Source organism: Bemisia tabaci, chromosome 2 (assembly GCF_918797505.1).
Source record: "Bemisia tabaci chromosome 2, PGI_BMITA_v3".
Lineage (NCBI taxonomy): Eukaryota > Metazoa > Arthropoda > Insecta > Hemiptera > Aleyrodidae > Bemisia > Bemisia tabaci.
This window is the reverse complement of record NC_092794.1, coordinates 48,993,454-49,007,678: the sequence shown is the minus strand read 5'-3', so window position 1 is coordinate 49,007,678 and position 14,225 is coordinate 48,993,454. Positions and strand designations below refer to the sequence as shown.

Sequence of the window (14,225 nt, the reverse complement as noted above, 5' to 3'; positions counted from 1 at the left end):
CAAAGTTAGCAAAAGATAAACAAACTGTTCTAAATCATGAGTTCTAATTTCTCCAAGTCTGCGACAACCATCAGCAAAAACGCCATAATTCCACTCTAGATTTTTTCAGTTGTTTCTTATGAAATGTTTTACTACTGAAAAACCAACAAGCATTTATTCTTTTTAATTCTAAAATAACTATGGCATACCATTGAGAATTCAAACTTATAAAATGAATCATTATGGTGATCTGATTTTTTATAATAGAACCTGTGCAGATGAAAAATGCAAAGTTCTTATAGGAGTTGTGGCGTTTTTCCTGTAGACAGTAGTAATGCACATTTTCTCCAAGTCATGATAATTTTTAGTCTCTCTCCCTCTTTTCTAGGTTCAATATTGGATAGTTCTAAAGGGTATTATCAAACGCTACACTAATCAAAAGTACAAAATTTTTGTGGAATATATTTCCCTTAGTATGTATGAAAAAAGGCAAGACTTACTAACGTTTTGCTGAAGAGAATAAAATCACTAAAAGATATTGTTTACATTTGAAGTCTTCGATTAATAGAGTAGGTAAGTGAAACGCCATTCTAAAGTTGAGATTTTGATGATTCTGAAAAAAACTTGTTTTTCAGCCAACTTTAGCCCTACTTTCTCCCCCTATAAAAAATTAACCACCAAAACCTAATTTCCACTGATTAACAGAAGTTTTATCCTTTCATGAATCCTTAGGGCGGTAAGAACCTCTAAACTTGCTTCTTTTGAAAGCACACAAATGTTACATACTCACCTTTATTCACTGGCGGCTTCATTCGAGAAAATCTAATTGATGGGAAGCTAATGTTGCTAAAGTACTTTGTGCTGAGTCAAGACAGACTACGTATTTTCCATAATTTCTCATTTTAAGATTATAGTTTCGGTTGTCTCTCTTTTTCTTTTCTTTTTTTGTTGTCAATTAATTAGGTATGTCATAAAATTTGCCAACTAAGAGAATCTGAAATGATAAACAAGGGAGCGACAAAGTAAAATTTGTCTGGTCTAACAAGGGAGTGGAAAAATTAGCAGAATTGTAAACTTCAAGGTTTTTGGGAGTCGCAAATCATTCTCCTCTAATCAGAAAGTAAGAAAATATATCATCTGTAAAATATTTTCAGGAAGAATCTCGCTAGTGCTCTTATGGTCAAGGAACAAAATCAAAGACATGGAAATTCACTTTTCTTTTTTAAAATTAGACACTAGATCTTGAAAAGTAAATCCGAATTTAGACCTTCGAACACCGGTTTTTCTATTTTTATTTATTTAATTGGTCCTTCTTATGCCGTCACCTTTTCCATTTTCTTGTTTTCAGATCCACACACTGTAATACATTTTGTTAAGCAAAGGACCTATGCAGCTCCTATTTGTATGAAGTCATTTGAAGCACTTCGGGGAAGAAAGAAAAAAAGAAAAGAACGACTTAATGAATTATGTAAAAACTATAGAGGTGATTTGCTTTTTCTACACACGCTGTGCTAAAACAAATGGCAGTTGGTCTGGTTTGAGAAAACTATGTCTTCTATTGAGGTACAGTTTATATTAAGTTGTAGTCCATACCCTTTGCCTTACAATGAGACGTCTTAAGAATATTTTGTTGCAAATTCACCAAGTTCCATTAATCTTATGAAAATACACGAAGCAAAAGTGGAAGATTTTGGACTAGTTTTTGTTTGTCAAATGCATGTGAGATCCCATGTTGCTTGGAGAATATTCATCGTGAAAATAGTATTGATGCAAGTTGGGAGGCATTCATAAATTATGTAACGCAATATTTTTGGAATTTTTGACCCCCCTACCTTCCCCTTTGTAACATTTTTTAACGCCGGACACCCTCCAGCTCTCATGAGATCCTACCAATTGTGGAAAATCATTGAATATATAGCTGGATGAAATTTGAAGTGTTTTTGATGATAGTGTGACAAAGAACGTCAAAGAAATCACGAAGATACATGTCTAAAGATTTTTCTGTATTTCAGGATTCAAAGTCTTTAACCCCTCACTGTGCTGTTACCTTCACAAAAATGAAGAAAACTCCGGCACCCTGGACAATAGCATAACTTGAGGGCACATCGGCTGGTGAATCAATTGGTTGATGCCAACAGGTCAACTCAAACTTGTAATTTTCTGATTTTTTGCCCTACATGCTATGAAAACGAAATGAAATTCCAGTGATTAGATTTTTTCCAGTATCAGTTAATGATCAGATTTCTGACTTTTCATGAGACATTTCTCCCGTAGAAGTTCAGGAATCTTATAGATCAAAACGATTCATCCTCTAGTCCATTGATCTCCTTTTTTCTCTATGTATAAGAGCTTCATAAGCTGACATTAGTCAGCTTATGAAGTCAGCTTATGAAGGTTCTGTGCTTTTGGGATCTTCGAGAAATATCAAATCGAATGACGAGTTACTCTGGTCTGAGTTCCACATCTGCTGATAAAGGAGATCATGAAAGTTTTTTCCCCTCTCATTTTAGTGAAGTCTCTGTAACTCCATGAATCATCGACCAAATAAGCTAAGGGTATGGACTACAATGTCCCTGAGACCGCATCTCAATAGCTAAGATTGCTGTCTCAAACCAGGTCAACTGTTCTGGGACAGCCTACGTATTTAGAAAGAGGATTATATTCCATATGATTGAATTATTGAATACTTATGCTCAGGTTCAAGTGTCTGATATCTTATAGAATTGCATTCAAATGTACTTTTTCTTCAACATTCTTAGGTCTGGTCTTGAAATATTGGGTTACCTAAGTGTAACTTCATACCAAGAAATACAACAAACTGCTTCACAAAACTTTAAATGTCTTCTGAAGTAAGCAGTTAAAACTGGATATTCGTCAGTTGTAACCTTTTTTATTTTGTACTGAAAGGTCTAAAGTAATTTTAGTACTTAATTCAAGGATTAAATTACTATAGCTTATTGAAAAATAACAACTAATGAGCAAATCGAAAGTCTATAACTAAATAAAGACAATTTGTTAAAATAAACAAAATAACATGATATTGAGAAATAAAATTACTTATTCATAGAGAATGACTAACAGCATGCCTGAGTTCAGAGCTTCATCTTTGAACTTTGACCCAGCACATAGGCACAAATGAATTACTGGTATCAAATGTTTCATTTTTGATCCCAGATTAATACAGTAACCAAAACAATATTTTATTTACATTATTCTAAAGTAGAATTTAAAATATCACTTTACACTCCAACACAGCACCTGCAAAAAGAACAGAAAAGAATCTAATATTATCTAACTTTTTATGGATCCTCAGCAGACAAACAGTTAAAATTTTAAAATTCTGCAGATTCTATGAGTTCCTTTATTGTTGGATAAAGAAGTAGAAAATTAAAGTGTCTTGATTTTTTATACGTCCTTCTAGTTTTTTCATTAGCACAATAAGCAATGGTTAAACATTATTCTATCGTATTTGTTGATTCAATGACAGTGTAAAAAATCCAGTACGTAGTATGTACTTAGAGGAATCAATGAGTAGACTATGTTTATTGACTTACAGAAAAGTGTGTCCAGCGTAACAGACCTATGCGTGGATCTCTCAAAGTAACCGTTCACTACTCTGTAGCATGCATTTTCTAACTAGATCTCTCCGACGTGCACTATGTTGACTGATTTTGTCCCTCTCAGTGCTGTTTACATAATTCGATCCTGATCACTTGTTGTTCCACCTGAATGTTAATTTCACATTTTTGTTTGTGTTCAATTTTTTTGGTAACTCTTTCACTACCTTTCCTTGGCTTTTTTGATCATAGTCTTTAACATGCATCATGTGATACATCTTTATCTTTATATAGTGCTCTTTCTTGTGTTTTTGTGAATTTTTCTTGCTGAAGATGGCTTTTAGCCAAAATGCATCTGGGAAAATACACTGTGAATTCTTCATAATAAGTATGCGTGTTCTGGAATATCTTTTAATTAATTATTTATCTTATATTATTGAAACACGCAAGATGCAATCCTCTAGTTAATTAATGAGTACTTACCAAAAAGAACAGATTTCCATCCACTGGTAGCAGTTGAGCTACACTCAGCTAGAGGTAGGTTGAAGTGGTTCTGGTACTAAATGTGGAGTGCGGCTGCTGATAGGGGGCAAAATGGGACTAGTGGGCCACTGATAAGGGGTATTTGGGGGTACACTCCTCGAGTGCGAGAGGAGAGGGGAATTACAATGACTCGGTGATGTTGACTGCATGGCCGCTGATTCTGGATGCAGAAAATTCCGTTTTGATTCATTTGCTTTTTCTGCACTACTTGATAACTGCACCTGCTGCTGCGCTGCTTGTTGGACGCATCGGCTCAGAAGGTCTGGAAGAAGCTCAATCTAAAAAAATTAGAATGACTCAAAATAACTTTTTGAAAAATATACCATTATCATTTAACACTTCAGAGCATGTTGCTTTTACTCAAAGGAAAAGGAGAAAGTAGAAAATTAGTCTGAAATTTCTGCTGAAGTACAGGATCTTGATTCAACTCAGATTTTGAATCAATCATCATTTAAGACCATATGCTTGAAAAAGGATCTTAGACTTCAAAAACTCAGAATTGAGTCATGAACACCAGAGAATATAGGATCATAACCATTTTTAACTGAAAACACACAGAAAAATGCCAAACGAAAGTGGAATTACAGCAGTCATAAAAACCTTTAATTTTAAGAAGGATTTATTTAATATTCTAATCTTCTATATTTAGGGCACAAAACTGCCTGATTATAATGCAGATTTGCACCCTCTGTTGGTATCAAAATACTGCCACAAAATTCTAAGTACAAAATACTACTAGGATATGATTTTCTAGGAAGGTACCAGAGAGAGTTTTCTACCAAGTCTCATGGTCCAATTTCTTTCTCAACTCAAGAAAAAAATTAAAAACATCATACCAGATGATATTGCCTCTGTAGACGGTCGAATTTGTGAAACAATTATTTCATGATCTTTAATTTAATTTAAAATTGAAAAAAAAAAAAAAAAAAAAAATAGTTTCAAGGTAGGTAGGTATGTCACGTGACAACCACTGTCCTGGGTTCAAGTAAATCATTTCAATAGGTAATTATGATCAGTTGAGTCAGTGGATTGATCCATTGTCACTCGACTGACCCTTTAGATTTATTAGATGCATTGGTGACTACAACACCTATGACGCCGTTTAAAAAGCGATAGGTATCCCTAATTTTGTTCGATGTGTGAAGAAAGGCGAGAGACAACTTCTTCAGCAGATCAAGAATATTACATCTACTTATTTCATAAAAGTAAATAGTTAGCAAGGCGGATAAAGAATGGTGGTCGCATTTCGATTTTGGCTGCCATCTTGAAGCGTTGTGACGTCAGGAGGGTACGGGTTATGCCGTGCAATCCGAGGTTGAGTCGGCCCCCCCGGCCTCGGCCAGCTCATGTACCCGATGTACCCGATACCGTGTGACGTCCAGAGGGTACGAAATGCGACCACCATTCTTTATCCGCCTTGAATAGTTAGAATAGGAGATTTTTCTCATAATATTTTACCTGCTCTTGTATTGCTAGTAGCTTTTCTTCTACTCCTACAAGGCGACCCTCTAAAGTATCACATCTGGCGCTCATCTCTGAGACAATTTCATAAACGGAAGTTTGAGTCTGTAAAATAATTTCAAAGCACGAACTGTTACTTAAGCTTTTTTTATTTACCAAAAAAGCAAAAAACATCCTAACACACAATTTAAAAATCCCATGTACCTAAATTAAGACGTCAATTTTACTTTTAATACAGAACAGGAGGCATAATGCCTTAACGCTTGCCGTCAGTTTTCCTTGCATACCTATTTTTTGAATAATTTATGTATTGCATAAATTTGTCAAATTGCTGATTATTATGCTTTGAATAAACAGACGTTTTTATTTTCTCTGCTTGAATGCATGGTACCAGCTAGCATACTCCCGAGTGCGCGTAGTGAAATCAGTGACCTTAGTTGGGTTTGGTTAGGTCACGCAACTAAACTAACTCCTAGGCAAGGCGGAGAGTATCTCAGTATTTGAAGGCGCTCCAAGCCGCCGTCGTCCTTTAGAAATTCTTTACCGATGAAACGTTCGCCATGTCGATGTTGGGTACTGCAATTCCTTAGGTAAATGAGCACGCATGCTTCTTGCAAATTGTCGGTGATCGCTAACTGCCTGTGACAGATGCATCTTGGAGACATTAAAGGAAAAAAATAATCGCATTTACCGCGGAAATTCCGGGAAAATTCTCAGTGCTCTCTACCTATCGCACAGTTACTTACAACAAAAAAGGAATGGTTTTTCTGCAAAAACTATTTTTGTCCTTCCGGTTTGTCTGCTGATACCGTTACACATAAGTTCTATGTGATACAGCAGACAAACCGGAAGGACAAAAATAGTTTTTGCAGAAAAACCATTCCTTTTTTGTTGTAGGTAACTGTGCGATAGATAGAGAGAACTGAGAATTTTCCCGGAATTTCCGCGGTAAATGCGATTATTTTTTTCCTTTAATGTCTCCAAGATGCATCTGTTACAGGCAATTAGCAATCACCGACAATTTGCAAGAAGCACGCGTGCTCATTTACCTAAGGAATTGCAGTACCCAACACCGACATGGCGAACGTTTCATCGGTAAAGAATTTCTAAAGGACGACGGCGGCTTGGAGCGCCTTCAAATACTGAGATACTCTCCGCCTTGCCTAGGAGTTAGTTTAGTTGCGTGACCTAACCAAACCCAACTAAGGTCACTGATTTCACTACGCGCACTCGGGAGTATGCTAGCTGGTACCATGCATTCAAGCAGAGAAAATAAAAACGTCTGTTTATTCAAAGCATAATAATCAGCAATTTGACATCGTTTCTTTACCTTCGAATTTTTACTTTTCTGTATTCAACATAAACAGATTGCATTTGCCGATGATTGCTAATTTCCTCCGACACACCTACATGATTCTTACGTCAGCCAAGTCGGATGGACAATCAATACTTGACCCGTGGAAAAATTATTTCTGTCTTGCAGTTCGTGATTTTATGACCTTGAACGTAAGAGAATGCGCCGGGATTTTTTGCGGTGAAACGCGATTGGGTTTTTAATTTTCCTGTTTTTCGAAGATGTACCTCCATGGATGCCGGCAGCCAAACCCCACTTTTTTCAAGATTGGCACATTAAAAGGTCTTTTTTAAAAGTCTGTTTTGAAAATTGATTGTGCTTAGGCGGCTGTGAGGAACATCACAATTAAAAAAATCGAAATTTAGCCGCCGCCTTATTTCTCGGAGGCCGATCATAAAACATTCAGCTTTCTTAGAGGAGGATTGAGGAGGAGCGTAACACATTTTCGGTTTCACGTGTAGTAAGTCGCAGGATAGGGACTGACGTTTTCAAAGCGTTTCAGAGGGGAAGGGGATTTTAAAAATATTTAGTGTTAGGCAGTGGCCATTTTGCAAATTGCCAACTTTGTTTTTCCTCCATTTAAATTCATTGAATATCGATTTAGGTGAGGCAAACTGCCTCACTTAGAATTGATTGGTTTACATTCATTTACATGGAGGAAAAACATCATTTTAGCCAACTTTCAAGAATCGACGCTGGCGTTACGTATTTTAAGAACGCCCCTCTTATAGTTATTTGGACCGCGTTAAACAGAAAGGAACCAAGCCACATCAGCTATTGCCAAATTTAATTGGCTAATTTAGTTTTTTACATGAAAACAGTTGTGCGGATTTTCGTGCAAATTTCAGTGAATTTTCTCCATAGCACGGAGCAATTTCCTTAACATTTTCAAAGGGATCCGCACAAACGTTTCCTTGTAAAAAATTAAATTGCCCAGTTAAAATTGGCAATAGCTGATGTGCCTTGGTTCCTTTCTGTTGAACGCGGTCCATTTTAAATGCTTGCCTTAAGTGAAAATTTCCTGAAAAATCGTCATTTTTTCCCTTGAACTTCCAGAGAGATTCACCTGCAACTCAATCCACCGCATCTCACATTGTCCAAAGGGAACATCTTGACCATGCTCAAAAATAAATATTTTATCCGGAGAGATTTGGCAATTTTCGGATGTCCTTACGACGTTACGGCGCACGGCAGTGAAGTACTTACAGTGCAATGCAGGTATGATAGGTTGACGAGGAATTTCTGAGGTTACACTGACTTTGATAAATCGTGCGCCTCACCAGACGTTTCTCTTCCGCCTCCCCCCTCCCCGACCACCCTTCACGTCAAAGTTTGGACTAGTCCTCGTTTCTTTGGTTTTTATCTCCCCCTCCCTTCCTGACACCCGGAGGCCTTTTGTTCGAGTCCAATTCCTCGTCTCCTTTTCGAATTTTCCCTCTCTCGCTCCCGCGCAGCGATGCCACGTTTCCGAAAATCGCCCTATTTTCGTTGCGGGTTGTAAAGTGGAAGAACAGAGCTTTGCGAGGAACCGGCAGCACAGCTCTCGTCAAATTCGGTGTCGCGTTCCGACCAGCTGCTTATCTTTTCCGTGCTCATCTGTAGATCGGGTTTTTTCACTTTGACATTTCTAACTGAAAACACTTTTACAGTGGCGCAGCCGAGTCCTGGACCCTCGAATCATGCCCGAAAAGTTTCTCCCTCCAGATCATTGTTCGCGATTGGCGGGAATTTTCCATGTTTTCCGGCCTCGCTTCTGCTCCGCTGGATGAACATGCGAAAATGATAATTGAACCGATAATTTTCGAAATCACGCGAGCGCCTATCTCTATTTTGGTGGTAGAGGGGTTGTTTTCTCTGGTATAATCAATCATGTCTGATCTTAAAATAGCCTTCTAAGAGAATATACACTTTTTGGAATTCGAAGATTGTCAACAAAGCGAATAAAACGGGTTTTCTTTTTTTTCTCGCATTCGCAATTTTGGCGCCCACGTGATTTGGAAAATAATCGTTTCAATAGCTCTTTTCCTAGGGTTAATGGAGAATGAGTTGGTATGCTCCTCATAGGATGGCGCCACTTGGAATTTTTGGCAATTTAACAGGGATCTCGTATGTTGCACAAATAAGGACTCCTTTTCTCGGTGAAAAATCGCAGTCAGTAGGTATTTAAAATGCACTAAATATTTTTCCCAAAGATAGACGTTTAAAATGAGCTTGTTTGGTATTCTTTAAAACTCGTTTATTTAGAGAGAAGAAAGGTCACTCTTAGTTCACACGAATTTTCCCGATTATTTGAACACTGTTGATCCACGAAAAACAAGTTCAAAGTTGCGTTCTTTCAACCCGCATTTAAACACGCATCATCCAGAAAAATAAGATAACGTCCGCAAATATCCTCACCGAAACGATCTCTCTTCTTGCAATTACAAATCTTACAATTTAAACTGTGGTTTTTTGTTCAGTGGTTTGAAGAAAATGCAGTCACCGATACTTCTGAATTTTAAAATTTTCCGGGAACGGCCACCATTTGTTTCTATCGAATTTATGGATAATTTTGCATAAAAGCTCTCACCTTTGCCATATCAGTAATTGTGTTGGCATTGTCCATGAGTTTTCGTTGGTCCATCTTAACTTTTCTTAAGCTGTAACAACATATCGAGAATAATCAATCATAGATAACAAGAACGTAGCTATAAATTTTTGATAGTTACATTTTTTTGGATGTAACACTTCATGGAGGCCCAAATGACTCTCTCGAAGTCTCAATATTATATTTTCATTTAAGAAGAAGCTGATTCTAAAGATCCATGACGAGTTGAATGTAGCATAATTCAACGGTTTTTTCATTACTTTCATCCCAATGACTTTCGAAACTTTTGGGTTTCAGGACATTTTGTTAACGATTTTTTGTCCGCGCACCTTTTTTGTCCAGCAGTTTACGCCCACACGTAAAATAAGCAACAGTGACTTGGTCCAAGCGTTATATTTTAGTCGGTATGTAAAATTATACTGACAGTATGGAAATGAGAAATTGAGAGAGGAGGAGGTGTTGCTATGGTTGCTCATTTTCTAAATGAAATGTTATTACTTTCTCCTTTTGAATCATCTTTTTAAATTGCCATTGGTGAATGTTTGCTTTTATTTCTATCCTTAAAATATTCGATGTACAATATATCTTATATATGTAAAGGTTTTTTTTTTTAATTTTTTCTCTACGAAATTATTACTTCATTTTGAAAACATGTATATTTTTAAAACGTGGCAAATATTTGTAAAACCTTTTCCAAGCGACATTAATCTCGATGAGCCGCAGTTGTGCCGACAGAAACTGCAAAAATGAATAAAAGAGGGAAAAAACCAAGAAGCACGCAATCTTTAATTTTTTAACCCATTTGTACATCGATCTTGTAGAGTCAAATACGTCAAATTTTGAGCGTTTGGTTTCGCGTACACCTCGCTGCAGCACAATAAAAGCACAAAATGTAAAAGAAAAAATTAAAGTGCTTTGGAAATCATTAAATTTGACACGGAACCACCAATATTTAAAAAAACACACATTATATTATTATTCTCCTTTGATAAATTGATACATATTTTCCTCCATCAATTTAAATGAGAATAATCAACGCAGAGTGTGCAAACATTTCAAAATCATGAGTTAAAAAACGCTAACTATGCGACGATAAATATTAAAGCCTAACAGAGCGGAGGGGCGTGCTGCCAGCGCGAGAGGCTCACTGGCGCCTACAAACCTAAGTGGATACTTCACGCATTGCACAATGCTTGAAGTATCCACCTAGGTTTGTAGGCGCCAATGCGCGCGTCGCGCTGGTCCCCGCCCGCCGTGCGGCGGCGCCTGAAGCAACTATTTCACAACAGAGGTGTTGCACAGTATTATACGAAATTGAACGTATTAAGAATGACAGGCATCCTTTAAAAGCACAGATCTTTCCTCGCAAAATAAATCAAGATACTTATCGCACACAGGAAAAATCTGAGAGTCTTTATCTGAGGCAAATATAGAGGTCTATCCGGTTCAGGTATAACAAGGTGGGAATTTCTCGAAAGATAATTAAGACCTGTTACACCAAAGAGGTGTAGAGAGTTTTAGTGAATTTTGTCTCATGGAATTGACGCTCCCCCATTTTTACCAAAACTCTCAACTATATATTATTTTCCGTTGGACCAAACAGACAAAACAAAAAAACAAGCAAACCCTCGTTCTTCCAAGACATTATACATTTTCATCCAAAAACGTCGTGAGCAATTGTCGTTTGTATTTACATGTGGGCCAATTAACGTTGGGCCTCAACTGGCACGTGGACCAAAACTTTCGTGCCGAAAAAACGCGTGGACGTAAATTACTGGAGAAAACAGGTGCACGGACAAAAAATCGTTGACGAAATGTCCTATAACCCATTTTTGTGACCTATCATATCACCAAAATTTTATTTTAATTTGAATGAACAATTTGACTGGAAAAACTCAGCCCAAAATAAACAAAAAATATTCTAGACCTTCCGCAATAATTGCTTTGTCTTATATAAGAGCTACATGTCAAAAAAGAAAGGCAGAATTGACGACACAGCGGGTTGCCGATAGCTTGTCATCGATTTCATCCAATACTGATGCCAGGTAAGGTTAAAAAATCTGAAGTTGTCTCCATGTAAATCCGTATAAAATATCTATGTTTAATTGCACAACCTGGCGATCTTGTAGGCACGATGACGACTGACGAAACTGACCGATCAGATGACGTCATTCAACTTTCGACCGCATTATCTTGCCCAATCGACAAACACAAAATGTCAATGATTGATTTTTATTTGATTCTTTGCACAGTGATACAGTATCATCAGTATGGTAACTTTCATTCAAACAATTGTTAAAGGTACTAAGAATTTAGTAAAAATAGCCAATGCTGTTCTTAAATAGAAATTGTCGATACGGCTATTTTCTGGGACGTGTCAAGAGTCATTTTGGTCAAAAAAATTAGGTTGTTCTCAAAACAACGTTTTTCGACCCTGAGGCCCTTTTTTGCAGGATCTACTGGATGGATTTTCAAAAACTGTTTTTGTTTTTTTCTGACCTTTTTCGTTACCTACAGACGAGAGTAGGTATGAACCTTATTATTTTTCAAAAAACAAAAATGAGTCTGCCACCTCACTTCCTAATTTTTTTTATTTATTAATTTTTTTTTCAAAAAATTTATGAAAATTTCAATTTTTAGGAATTTTAAAAGTCCTCTTGCCCAAAGCCAGAAAAAACTCTAAGAAATCAAACAAATTTTTGTTTGCTGAAAATCCATTCAGTAGAACCCGACAAAATCGTACCATAGCATCAGACAATTTTACATGGCGAAGGTATACTCATGTCTCTCCTTAAATTAAATTAAAATTTCATCACTGATGTAGCAGTAATTTAGATTAAGGTTATCAAAGAGTATTGGAATGTAAAGAATCAAATAGAATACGTGCGGTTAATGGGCCTGTTGCAAAGTTTTGCTAGAGCAGAATGAAGAGTTGTTTCCTATAGATAATGCCTCAAAAATCACGATGAACGCATCGGCAAAGTCTGAAATGCACTCATAAATTCTCAATCTGCGTAAGAAATTTGCGTTGTTTTGAGCTTCCCGCTTCAAAAACGATACTACTGCACAGATGAACATTTTGTTAGAGGAGTCGCTCCATCGTCGGCAATATTCATCATGGCCGACGCTTGCGCAGTTCCTCGCGTAATTCGAGGAGAGTTCAAGGTCAATTAAGGCGGGCGAGGAAAATATGAACTTAAACACGCCGATTGTTATATGGTTTAATCCTGTTCAGGTGTTATCTCGTCCCTTCACACATGTTTTGGCGGACTGGCGTCGGCCATGATGAGTTTTGTCGCCGATGGAACGACTCCTCTAACAAAATGTTCACCTGTACCGTAGTATCGTTTTCGAAGCGGGAAGCTCAAAAAACCGCAAAAATCTTACGCAGATTGTGAAGTTATGAGTGCATTTCAGACTTTGCCGATGCGCTCATCGTGATTTTTGAGGCATTATCTGCAGGAAACAACTCTTAGTTTTGCTCTAGCAAAAGTTTGCAACAGGCCCATTCTGCTGACCTTTTTTCCCGTACCCTCGGTAGATTGGTATGTTAATACTCACGCATAAATAGCTAGGAGAAATTTTCGCTGATGGGTTCGCACCCGACCCGGGTTGACTCGCGTTACTAGCCTAGTATGTTTGTATATCAGCCAAGTTTCTCGCAGAACGTTTGCCGCTGCATTTTTTAGCTGTAACAGTGGAAAATTGAGTGAAAATCACCTCAATAGATGTACATAGATTCACATTGAAAAACAAGACAGACAGCAAACCTATGTAAGTACGTATCATCCGCATTCTACAATGCTGCAATGTACCCCTTGCATACGATAGGGATTTGCGAACTATGTACATTTTTTATGTTCAATTTCGCATAGAATGTTCGAATGGATACAGAGGGGAACTTTCACCGTGAGAGCGGCAATTCCCTCCATCACGGCCTAAAATTTGAGACCTTTTTTTGAGATTGGAAGTTGGTTTTAAAGAAAATTAAAGGCATCACTATGGTTCTCGCAAAATTTAATATTAGTAAACGTTCCTGGACCGCAAACCCATGTGCTATTCAAGAGCTTCGATTACTTTCTCGATCTGGAGTCAATCGTTGCTGCCTGCGTGCTGTGCTGCACTTGCAACTATTTTACCACCACCTATTACCCAACACATACAAACGAACTCAAGTTCTGACGATCGAACTTCATTAACTTCAGATAGCTGAATCCGAAAAATACCATCTGTTTTTTTTTTTGGGGGGGGGAGAGGGGGTGTTTGAAGTCCATGCTTCTATTACATGAACCCCCACAAAATTAAAGTAACTCTTTGAAATTCCTAAATGAAACTTTTTCGACTGTTGTCACTATCTTTTCTTGTGAATGACAGTGATCAAAGATTCCTTCAGCTCCCTAATTGGAATCTTGAAACAGTTTGGACATTCTTGTATTTAATTCCTGCACTGGAAAAAAGTCGCTTGAATCTAGAGTCCAGACTCTTGAAAACAATGACAAGAAAAAATACTCTATAGATTCAATCGGATTTTTGCTTGAATCAAAACGAAATCCACTTAAATTAAGAGGCTTGGTTCTTGATTTAAGTTAAAATCCGATTGAATCAAGAGTATTTTTTCTTGTCAATGTTTTTATGAGTCTGGATTCTAGATCCAAGCGACTTTTTTTCCACCCTGGTAAAAATTGGCGGTATGAGCTGCGTTTCATAATACCATAGGAATTCTTATAGCCGGCTAAAGAAGGCT

General features: G+C 37.3%; 1 protein-coding gene across 4 annotated transcripts in view; it reads right to left on the bottom strand.

Moving 5' to 3' along the window:
* Positions 1 to 3,100: 3,100 nt before the first annotated feature.
* SK (small conductance calcium-activated potassium channel) overlaps positions 3,101 to 14,225 on the bottom strand; it is a 398,226-nt gene continuing 387,101 nt past the window's right edge. For all 4 annotated transcript variants that reach the window (XM_072297495.1, XM_072297494.1, XM_019061693.2 and 1 more), the window contains 5 exons: positions 13,043 to 13,170; positions 9,464 to 9,533; positions 5,538 to 5,645; positions 4,020 to 4,357; positions 3,101 to 3,237 (listed from right to left, as the gene is read on the bottom strand). In XM_072297495.1, coding sequence (XP_072153596.1) covers positions 4,064 to 4,357; positions 5,538 to 5,645; positions 9,464 to 9,533; positions 13,043 to 13,170 — 600 coding nt within the window. In that variant the 3' untranslated portion in view covers positions 3,101 to 3,237; positions 4,020 to 4,063. The remainder of the gene's footprint in view (positions 3,238 to 4,019; positions 4,358 to 5,537; positions 5,646 to 9,463; positions 9,534 to 13,042; positions 13,171 to 14,225) is intronic.